Source organism: Cicer arietinum, chromosome 4, assembly GCF_000331145.2.
Source record: "Cicer arietinum cultivar CDC Frontier isolate Library 1 chromosome 4, Cicar.CDCFrontier_v2.0, whole genome shotgun sequence".
Taxonomy (NCBI): Eukaryota; Viridiplantae; Streptophyta; class Magnoliopsida; order Fabales; family Fabaceae; genus Cicer; species Cicer arietinum.
The window spans coordinates 6,421,281-6,433,587 of record NC_021163.2 but is presented as its reverse complement, the minus strand read 5'-3'; the positions used below and the strand labels follow the sequence as shown (position 1 = coordinate 6,433,587).

Here is a 12,307-nt window from a genome sequence, read left to right as displayed (position 1 = left end):
AGTGCAGCTAGTTTTATTTGTTGCCTCCGTCTCTCATGAAAAATCTAGGGGTACTTATGGTTTTTCTCTCAACGAGGAAAATATAGGTTACATTAGACAATGTTCTGTCATGAAAATTGGATCATAACTTTGTTCTGGTATGTATCGTTAGTGTATTTTGTGAAAAATTAATTATTAAAATAAATTAATAAAAATATTTTAATAAGAGAAAAAATTTGATTAAGAGAAATAAAAAAAATTACTAAAAAGTAGGGGAGCCAGCGACAAATTTGAAACTCATTATCATAAATAATTAATTAAATAATATAAACTAACCTAAAATGTTAACTACGGCTTATGAAGGTTATTATTCCCATGACATAATTAAAAGCAAATTATTAGGGAAGGCAGTTGATATAAATATATGAATGATTAAAGTTTACACTTGATAAACAGTGGTAGATTTAAATTGATATATGAGAATATGATGAGGTACAACCACTAGATCACATGCTATGTATAAAGCAGAAAAAAGTCATAGCAATTTCTACAAGTAAACTCTCACTTTCAATTTGACCGGCGAAATTTACTGAAACCTTCTAATTTAGGAATAGTGATCATACAAATACAAGCCCACACAAACAGATTCTTCAACCAAGACAGACATATATATCAAAACCAGTGGGGCATATATGTATTACATTCATTAATATTTTGATTAAGATTATTGATGCATTTAGCATCCATAACTCATATCATTAATTATTAACAACCTTAAATCCTTTCGTGAGCATTACATTTTGTGATGCAATTACAATTACCAATAATAGAACATAATTTTGAAAGTGCTAAAACGGTTAGCACAGAAACCAAGGAAGAAAAAAAAAAGTAGAAAGAGTGAGAAACAAAATCATGATAAATAGAATGGAGGACAAATACCAAAGAACAGAACCAAATAGTGTAAGACATTAAACCAAACCAAGCAAGAGCCTCTTCGTAGATTTTATGACCAAAATTCTAAGTCATTTTCCTTACCATTGTTGTTTCAAGTAAAAGTTTCTTTTAAAAGCTTCCATTTTTGGGTTATATGTTCAGCAACTTCATCTCCTCTCAATCTCAACTCATCATTCTTGTTTAAAAATTGAATCTTTTCATATAATGGTAAGCCAAATCATTCAATTCAATTCATCATTCTCTTTTGTTGAGTTTGAAATTTATCAAATATGTTTATGCAGGGAGACAAGGAAGTTAAAGAAGAACTCAAACCCATTATTCAATGGAAGAAACAAAAGGGTGGATTCAGAGCTTCCATGTTTATCTTTGGTAAGCAAAAGTTTTGAACTTTGAAGAAATTTTTATGTTTTGTTTATGATCATAGGTAGCAATTAGAAAACTATATTGAATTGATGTTTGTTTTTGCAGTTTTATCAGCATTGGATAACATGGGTTTTGTTGCTAACATGGTGAGCTTAGTGCTATACTTTTATGGGGTTATGCACTTTGATCTTTCAAGCTCTGCCAACACTTTGACAAATTTCATGGGCTCAACTTTCTTGCTATCTCTTGTTGGTGGTTTCATCTCAGATGCTTACTTGAACAGATTAACCACATGTTTGCTTTTTGGATCACTCGAAGTTCTAGTAAGTTTTTAATTACCAAACATTATTATATTTCAAAACTTTGGAATAAATTGAAATAACCCCAAAATCCAAATCCCAATGTGATGTCCTTTATTAAATAAAACAATTGGTTCAAACTTCAAAGAAGTTTTTTCTTTATGATTTTTTATTAAATCATTATCACCGTGTACATTATAAATTTTATTAAATATATATATATATGTATCATTAAACGAATTTCTTCAAGTGGGTTGCACAAGTTCTATAACTAGTTTATAATGTGTTGTGTAGGCATTGGTAATACTCACAATTCAAGCTTCTTTAAACAATTTACACCCTGAAGCATGTGGAAAATCAAGTTGTGTGAAAGGAGGTATAGCTGTGATGTTTTACACATCATTGAGTTTATTAGCTTTGGGTATGGGTGGAGTAAGAGGTTCCATGACAGCCTTTGGTGCTGACCAATTTGATGAAAAGGAACCAAGTGAAGCAAAAGGACTTGCTAGTTTTTTCAATTGGCTTTTGCTTAGTTCAACTTTAGGATCAGTTATAGGTGTTACTGGTGTTGTTTGGGTTAGTACACAAAGAGCTTGGCATTGGGGTTTTTTCATAATAACAGTTGCTTCTTCTATTGGTTTTGTAACACTTGCTCTTGGTAAACCTTTTTACCGTATCAAAGTTCCTGGTGAAAGCCCCATTTTCAGAATTCTTCAGGTATGTCATTAATTATTCTCTAATCACCTTAATTCATACATTCATTCATTAAACAATAGTTTTAAAGTGCAACTAACCAGCAAACTTTTATATTGTTATAAAATATATTATATATTTAGTTTTGCAGTGAGATTGACAAAATTATAATGAGACACCAAATTTTCAAGAAACTACACTTCGCATATAATATTGTTGTATATATCTCTAAAATAATTATATTGTGGCTATATGCGAACCATAATTTAAAACTATGGTTAGAAATATAGTTGTAGATGGTAATTTAAAACTATAATTTATAATAATAACCAGTAAAATAACCATTATTTTTTATGCAGGTTATTGTTGTGGCTTTTAAGAACAAAAAACTACCACTGCCAGAGTCTAATGAACAACTTTATGAAGTTTATAAAGATGCTACTTTGGAAAAGATTGCACACACCAACCAGATGAGGTTTATTCTCTATCTTCATGATTAACACCTTGTAATGTATAATGTGTCAAAACAACTTAGACTAATAATGTTGATATACAAAATGACAATTATTAACAATTATAATGTCCAGCACATTTGCTTGTTAAGATTCTTTTTATTCATGTACGAACTAATAGGTAATGCCAAGAATTGGGCCTACTATCACTCACTTCTACACGTTCGGTGGAGCAGAGATACAGAGAATGATCATGGAAAATATGTCCTCTATTATGTGCTTTTTAACACCAACACACAAGAAAAAGTGATAATAATAAATTTTCTGACACAAACTCAGTGAAAAAGTCTTTCACTCTTTTTCTCTTTTCTTTTTCTTGGGTGTATTTGGCTTAGTACCTTTACCTTATAGATAAAATAGAAAGTGATAAGCAATTTCCTTCTCAATAGCCAAGTTTCAATTATTTCTTCACCTTTCTTACTTTTTTAAATTTGCAAAATAACAATTTAATCTTTTAAATTCAAACATATCAAATAATTTAGTCATCTTTCAAATTTAGTAACACAATTTTAAAGGTTATATGTATCTCTTATGACCAAGAGACTATTCAAATTCTTGGGGAAGTCTTTTATTGATTTTGATGAACATTTACTAAAAAGACATTTTAATGAGAGATATAATTGATGTTTTTTATTTTATTTTAAGAGACTAAGTAATTGTAATTTTGAGGGACTAAATTGTTCTACTCTTATAATTTTGAGCACTGAAATGGTGAATTTATTTGGAGAGGGTAGGGGAGGTAGAGTTGCTAAGATGAAATTAAAGATCTAACTTCACACACACGACAATAATTGATGAGAATGTATTGTGGTTGAGAAAACATTCATTCCCATTTATTACACACATAAATGTATGCATGTATGTTAAAATGTTTTGGTTTGTTGAATCAGGTTTCTAGATAAAGCAGCCATTCTTCAAGAAAACACTGAACCTCAACCATGGAAAGTTTGCACAGTGACACAAGTTGAAGAAGTAAAAATCCTAACAAGAATGCTACCTATATTAGCCAGTACCATTGTCATGAACACATGTTTAGCACAACTTCAAACATTCTCAGTTCAACAAGGGAATGTAATGAACCTTAAACTTGGTTCCTTCACAGTACCTGCATCATCCATTCCTGTTATCCCACTTCTCTTCTTGTGCACACTGATTCCAATTTATGAACTTTTCTTTGTACCATTTGCAAGAAAAATCACTAAACACCCTTCAGGTGTAACACAGCTTCAAAGGGTTGGTGTTGGACTAGTACTGTCTTCTATTTCAATGACAATAGCTGGAATCATAGAAGTTAAAAGAAGAGACCAAGGAAGAAAAGACCCATCAAAACCAATAAGCCTATTTTGGCTTTCTTTTCAATATGCTATATTTGGAATTGCAGACATGTTCACTCTTGTAGGACTATTAGAATTCTTCTACAGAGAAGCACCTTCAACCATGAAATCACTTTCAACTTCATTCACATTTTTGTCTATGTCACTTGGTTACTTCTTGAGTACTGTTTTTGTCAATGTTATTAATACTGTTACCAAAAGGATCACTCCAAGCAAACAAGGGTGGTTACAAGGATTTGATTTGAACCAAAACAATTTGAACTTGTTCTATTGGTTCTTAGCTATCTTGAGCTGTCTTAATTTTTTTAACTTTCTTTATTGGGCTACTTGGTACAAGTACAAATCTGAAGATGACAATTCAAAGGGAAAGGATTTTGGTGAAACACCTCTCTTAATGGATGTAGGAAGAAAACATGATGATGATGATGATGAAGACAAGAAGGATCATAACGTTAAGACTAAAGAAAATAGCCAAACAAGTGAAGGCAATACTGAGGGACCCTCTTCATCTGATGAAACAGATGATGGAAAAGAGAAAGAAAGAAAGTGTGGAGAATGGAAGCATAGATAATAATAAGGTTATTAGAAGATTGAAGACATGATTTGATGTTTATGGTAAGGAATAGTAGGTGGTGTGTGTATGATAAGGCATTGGATGTGGAAATAGGAAGTGGTTGAAATTAATATCTTATCCTACAATGAATCTACATGTGTGTTTGCTTGTATAATTGATTGGTAGTACTGTTCTTTCTGCCACCATCTCTGTGTCTCTGTCTTTGCAGAGTCAAAGGTTTTCTTTTCTTTCATTTTAACTTTTATCATAATATAATATATTTTTAAGTTCATGACAAACTATTATAATCTTTAGACTATATTATATCTAATGAGTTTAATTAATTCTAATGGACTTAATATGCACAAATAGACTATAGTTCTAATTGTAGTGTGTTTGTGTATGCGTTTGAGTTAATATTTGGTGTTTAAGGGTTTTTTCTCAAACTTATTTTTTATAGGATGAAATTTATGTAATCCTATGATTTTAAAAATAGACAAAAGAATTATATAATTTGGTGGATGCTCTTCTGTTCTCTATAATTCTCAGGATTTTAAAATTCCGTAATAAAAAAAAATGAAATAAAAATTTTACTGAAAACTCTAATCTGATAAATAAATATTATATATGCAGCACCTCGAAAAGAGTGTTGGAATAAATGTGTTAACGCATTTGTTTGTAGAACAAGTTGTAGTAGTAAAAATGGTCCTCCTTAGTGCCTCTAATTTCTTCCAAGATCTGCATCGCTATACTGAAGTCATCACGACAGTAGCATTGCTTTCAGCCTAGACACAGTAGAAGTAGGAATTAGATGGTGGGGTTTTGAGTGTCGATCGGTTTACTTTACAGGAGCATCCAATTTTAAATTTGTACCACTGTTTCCTCATACTTGTTAAAATTATTAATTTTACTCTAAATTGATTTAATGTAAATTGAATTTATGTTTAGATACGTCCATGTAAAAATGATAAACAATGTATTTCATCCTCTTTTAAACTCAAAAATTATAAATCTTAATTTGAAGTAAGTATCAATTATGTAAGATAAAATCAATTCTACTTGAGATCAATCAAATATATAAAAATTAATTTTATACATTTAAAATCAATTGTAGCCGTTTATACGTGAAAATAAATATTGACTACGTCCCACAATAGAGCTTGTATAGTTTGTCAAGAGTTCAAATCATAAAATCAAATTCAATAATGTTAAGAATTGCAAGTTTGAATCACGGGACGAAAAAGGGAAAAGATGTAAATCTTTTGTGAAAATATCAACAACTTGATTGGTAAAATGTATAGTATAGGCACCAAATGAGCAGTTATTTCTTGAACTTTATCTCGTATGTCAACTGCACACAGGGACATATTGATGGAGTTGCTCCAACCCCCAATACACACATCTATTCCAATATATATATATATATATATATACACCAGAAAAACTTTAAAAAAAAATCTGATACAGAAGCTTATTATAAAAAGATTTTTCGGTACATGAGAAATTTATCAAAAAAATTTGTGAAGAAATTTTTTAATACAATCAAATTTTTTTAAAAATAATTATTTTTTTAAAATAATTAATTTCTTTTTAAATAATTTGTTTTTCGAAAAACTTGAAATAAATTTTCTAGAGTATAACTTCTTTATCGGAAAACTTGAAAAAAAGTTTCCGTTAACAGAAAATTTGAAAAAAGTTTTTCTGAGTACAACTTCTTTATCGGAAAACTTAGAAAAAGTTTTCTGAAATATATGTTTTGTACCGACAAAATTAAAAAAAACTTCTGATAAAATTGAAATTTTTTATATAAATTTTAAGATTTATACGATCATAAAAAGGTCATTTTGACTTGCATTTGTGAAAGTATAGGTTAAATGTTAGGGATATAAAATAAAATTTTCAAATATCAATGGTATGATCTGATTTGTTACAATAGGTATAGATTCTATAGGATATGAATATCTTCTTACAAATCCAAAATGCAAAAAATATCGTCTTATGTACTCCAGCGATATGAATCTTGTAATTATTTCTAAAAAAAACTAAAAACTATCGATAGATATGTCATTAGGCTATGTTTTGAAGGAAAACTTATTATCTATTTTAAAACTAAATAAATTATAAAATATTTTTAAAATGTATTAAAAGTGTGATAAACAATCGTGTCATTTTATTTAAAATATGAGATATATCATCCTCTATTTTATCATATTTTTTTAGTTTTTGAAATTGTATTTATAGTGAAAATTTGTAGAGGCTATGTTGAGATTTTAAAAAAAATGGTGCGGGACAAACTATAGGGTTAAGTATATTTTATCTGATTTTGACTCTTATTTGAAATATTGGGAGCCTTTTTGGAACATGTTGGAGCTTTTTTCTTATGTCAACATCATGGATCCTTCCAAATTGACAGAGCCTTAAGGGGGCCTGGTTTAGATAGGCCCACTTTGAAAATAATCTATAGGAAATTATACCCTTTACCCATCAAATTATATTCATACCACTATAAATGTGATGAAATGACATATTTACTCTGATATAAATATTAAATTTTGTTATTTTTTACCGTTATATTATTTCATTTTTTGAGAAAAATTATTTTTAATATTATCGATATCAAAAAATCAATTTTGAAGTTTTTCAGAACTATCAAAAGTTTTGTTTTCAACATTTTCAGAACACAATGCATTATCGGAATACTTTTTTAAAATTTTCTGATAATTAACGAAAAACTTGAAACCACGAGTTTTTGAAAATTTTTATTGTTTTTTTTTTAACATTTTCAACCTTCTATATACATTTTCAACATTTTATACTGAAAAGTTTTTTTAAAAGTTTTTGGTACACACATTTTATTTTTTTAAATTTTCCAGTACAAACTTTCTATATACATTTTTAACCTTTTATATCGAAATTTTTTAAAAAATTTTCTGGTACACACCTTCTCAACCTTATGTACCAGAAATCTTTTTAAAAGTTTTTCAATTAGTCTTCGTAGGAAATTTTATAGAATATTTTTCGTAAATCTTTTATATACTGAAAAACTTGAACTGTTTGGTACGAAATTTTTTGAATGGTAAAATAAAAAGAATTTTATTTAATAAAAAAAAATTACCATTTAAAAAATATTGTAGGGGTATAAGTAAAATTGGGAGCACATGGTATAATTTTCTAATCTATAAAACCTGTAGCTAAAATTGCCACGTTAGTTAGTCCAAATAAATAACTTGCTCAGATTGGGCCGAAGACATATATATACACGAGGAATTACTAGAAATACCCCTCTTGAACCTTAAAAGTAAACGAAAATTTTATTTTCCTTCATTCAGTGAAATACTCAGAACTTAGGATCAAAAAGTGTGTTTTTTATAGATGATCTTTTATGAGTGAATCTCTTTGAATACATTTTTTTTAGTTATTCAGAAGTAAAAAAATAAAAACTTTTTGAACAACTTTTTTTCAACAAATAATTAACTTTTATTTTGTCTTAAAACTTCGGAACTCATTTTGTCTTAAAACTTCGGAACTCATTTTGTCTTTTTTTATTTAAAAGTTCAGATGTTCTTTCTTCGAAGTTATTTTACTCGTGTTTGTTTAAAAGAGTTCCAGACAGATTTTGGATTGGAAACTCTCGATGCGGCTGCGTAAAATTTGCATTAGGAAAAAGAATGGTCCATTTTGGACCAATTTCATTTTAACCATAGATATATAATTAAATAATATCAATGGTGTAGATGCACTTCTTCTTCTATCAAGCAATTATTACCATATTGATAATTAGTCAAGGTCAAATCAACATATACATTACAATTGTTGGGTTAATTGGTTTTCTTTAAAAGTGATTAGGAGTAGCGTCACTAACATAGCAACATGGTTAGTTCCTCTAGTTGTTTTTTGATTTATTTTTAGATATCTTATTTGATGTATTTGGTTGGCATGGGAAGTTAATAAGAGAGAAGTTAATTTGGTTAAGCGAATTCCTTCCTGAAATTTTATAAATTCTGTAATGCCACAGTTTGCTAAGTTTTTTTTATTCGACTTCCTATGAGATACTAAAACCAAAGACATATGCATATTGTCCTCCATAATATTATATTAGAAAAGTTACATGGTATATTTAAAAAATTAATATATTTTAGTATTATTAAATTAAATTATTAATAATTGAATGATATATCATTACTAGAAAAATTGATTTTAGCGTCGGCCTAACACCCACGCTAATAGACCAAAAGCCGATGCTAACATTGATTTAGTGTCTGATTACCGTTGGTGTCAGGTCTGGTCGAAGCTAATACATAGCGTTAATCAAATACAATTCGACGCTAACATAGCGTCAACAAAACCTATTATATGTCGACGCTACAAGCAAAATAGAACCTCCGACTGGATTATATTCATTAGTATGATATTTGAAAAAATTCATTTGCGTCAGATAGGCCGACGCTAACATCAAAATCAATAAATTTGATAGCGTCAGACTGCCAACGCTACTGACAAAAGTGGAGAAGAATATAAGAACAATCATTTAGTGTATAAAATTTCACATGTGCTCTAAAAAAAAAAAACAAAGAAACATATCACATATGTGACAAGTGATATCCTACTTTGTTAAGACTTAAATCTAAGTCCAAAGTATAATAATTTTTTATATTATCCCCATGTTTGAAGTTAAATTGAAATATTTGATTTTAAAAATTTTATGATACATAAATAAAATAGTGAATGTTTACTTAGTTTGATTTACAAAATTATGAAGTAAACATGGCTTAGTTACATATGGATGGAAGTAGTTAAGATTTAGATGATTGTTTAGTTACATCATGATGCAATTTGATTCTCTATATTTAATTCAATTATATTATATAGTAGGATTCTGTGATCAATTAGATACTTCTAATTTAACAATAACAACAAAAGCTTGTTTCCTTAACCAAAAGAAAATAGATTCCGAATACCAAGACTTTAAAATTCACAATAACAAAAAAAAAATTAAAAAAACTATCAAAGTTTAACGAAATCCTATGAGAAACTTGATTTTTGAAGTCCAATTATTAAACAGAAATCCTAACCTCAAATGTGTGATGCAATGAACGTCTTCGTTCTCCTCTTCTTGAAAACCCTCATTGGCTCTTCAAGTATTGCAAATAAATTGTAAAGCAACAAAATTTTATATGGGTGAATATGTTTTTTATTCAAAATCAAAGTTAAACCTCACAGCTGAATCGTAAATGTGACCACATGTCAGTAAAAGATAATCTCTCACCATGTTAGAATTCCCAAAGAAAAATAAATGGGAAAAAACTGAGGTTGGTATATATGATTTTGATCCAGTCCATGCCAATCAGAAGCCTAATAAAATGTCTTAAAGCTTTAAACTGATTCAAAGACTATTGTATGTATGGAAAATAAAATTAATATCATGTTCTGCTAAATCTTGCTTTGCCATCAAGTTCTTCTAAATCTTGTTTTGCCATCAAGTTCCTGCAATTATATAGTTAGATAACCAGTGATAACAAAACCTTAGCCCACACAAAGCTAAAAGGAATTAAGAACACAAACTTCAGCAATAATATATCAATTATCAACTACAAATTTTATCAAGTGTACCCTCTAATTCCTTTTATGAAGTGTACCATCTAATTCCTCTTCTGAAGTACCCTTATTATCCGCCCGAAGTTTATTATCCAAAAATTTCGCAATCAACTCTGCAGGTTGGTTCTACCATGTAAAAAAAAGGTAACAGTCAGTTAACCGCAAATCACATATATAATAAAATCCACATGAGAGTAAAAAAATCAACACCTAGGTTCAGACCAAGAAGCACATGTTAGCTATTTAACAAAGCCCTCTCAAGGAAACATATAGTCCTTAAAAAAAATATAGACCAAGAAGTAGCACTGGCTGACAGAGATATTTAATAACAATAATCTAAATGATGGAAACCCAAAAATACCTAAAAATGAAGTTGTTTTATTAATATAAGCAAGAAAACAGAAACTTATCACACAAGGAACTGATCATACCTTTAGGGATTTTAACGGGATATCCATCAACGAAAACCTCGATGGCGTCATCGGGTTAGGGAAATGGACTTTGGCGCCACCGACGAGAGCCCGTGGAGATAGATCGACGATAGGCTATTCAGGCTAGGGTTGTGTAGCGGGTTCTAGATTCTGAAGCTCAGGTTTGGAAACGATGGTACGGAGGAGAAGGTTGTTAGGGTTTAGAAAACTGAGGAGTATAGAGGTTGGTCTTATGGCCTTCGAAGATTTGGAATGATTTGGAGAATGAACGTAACTGTGATGGTGGTCGGTTCGGTAGTGAAAAGTTGAAGAAAGGGTAAAAACAAAGATATGGTAAATGGGGCGAGAGATAGAGAAAAAAGGAGTGAATCATGAGAAAAATAAACATATAAAAGTTTTACTAAAAAAAAATATAAAATGTAGCTTCAGTCGTACCGATGCTAAAGGGGACTAAAGTTAAAAAATAAACGATATTTTACGTAGCGTCGGTTAAGCCGATGTTAAACGGACGCTAACTAGTGTCGGTGTAGCCGACGCTACATATGGCAGCTAAAACCAATTTTTCTAGTAGTGTATAATCTATAAATAAGTTTGATTTAATTTTAGATTTCATTCAATCAAATTTTTAAGCTTTATCATTTATGCCTATTTTGAAATGATGTTTTTTTTTTTTTTAATAATTTTAATTTTAATAATAAAAATAATTTATTTAATTAATAGAGTCAAAATAGAATAAAATAAATATAATAAAACTCTTAATTTAATTAATTCTAATCGATTATATACCAATATTTATGTGGACATATTAAAAATAATTATTGATTAAAATATTTATAGTATGGTTAGATTCTTTTTCTAATAGTATAGTAAAACTCTTCTTATATCAATTGTTTTCCTTTATACAATATTGAACGGGAATGGCAGGCAGAAAAGAGAAAAGAAAAAAAACAGTAATAGAAGTCAATATTGTAGAGACATGCCATGTGTAGAAACATGTAAGTTTCTTACACAAATAAAATAAGAAAACTGAAACGAATAATAGATTTCAAGATCTGAATGGTTGCTTCTATCGCTTCTCCTTAGTCCTTATCATCCAAAGAGTATAACTGACATGGTTTCAATTTTAATTATCACATTTTTAAATTACCTCGAATTCCTTAAAACCAGTATAAAATTACATTATTTTTTATAAAAAGTTAAATAAATTAAAGAAATAATGATCCAGTTTTAAATTAAAAAAAAATCTTATAATGTACTGAATACTTATAAATAAATTCACATTTGATTCCTTAAAATAATATATTGGTGTGAATTCGTGCAACATGCAAAAATTACATGAATTTTCATATTAAATAAAAAAGTCTACTTTACTGTATTTTAATAAATAATAATATAATATACTTAAAGCGATCAAGCATTGATAGACAAATAAAAAAAATGGATCAAACACTGTTACATACTAGAGTAGAGAATTTAAGTAATAGCTACATTTCAAACAGTAATTATAAGGACAACCGAAACTAATTAACTAAAATCCCTCTATTATATATTACTATTATTAAGAATGAATAATATTGTGGATCGTGATAACAAA

At 28.9% G+C, this 12,307-nt stretch overlaps 1 protein-coding gene across 1 annotated transcript; it reads left to right on the top strand.

The window, feature by feature from the left end:
* The first annotated feature begins 725 nt into the window (after window positions 1-725).
* Window positions 726-4,986, top strand: LOC101504253 (protein NRT1/ PTR FAMILY 4.5-like). The gene is made up of 6 exons (XM_004495763.4): window positions 726-1,140; window positions 1,215-1,302; window positions 1,402-1,619; window positions 1,890-2,312; window positions 2,648-2,763; window positions 3,691-4,986. The coding sequence occupies exons 1-6, from the start codon at window positions 1,138-1,140 to the stop codon at window positions 4,703-4,705; spliced, it is 1,863 nt and encodes a 620-aa protein (XP_004495820.1). The 5' UTR covers window positions 726-1,137; the 3' UTR covers window positions 4,706-4,986.
* Window positions 4,987-12,307: the final 7,321 nt, after the last annotated feature.

Bases quoted from the DNA above. Each gene is read 5' to 3' on its own strand.
- LOC101504253 (XM_004495763.4), top strand. The intron at 1,303-1,401 runs GTAAGCAAAAGT...TTGTTTTTGCAG, and splicing joins AGCTTCCATGTTTATCTTTG to TTTTATCAGCATTGGATAAC. The intron at 2,313-2,647 runs GTATGTCATTAA...TTTTTTATGCAG, and splicing joins CCATTTTCAGAATTCTTCAG to GTTATTGTTGTGGCTTTTAA.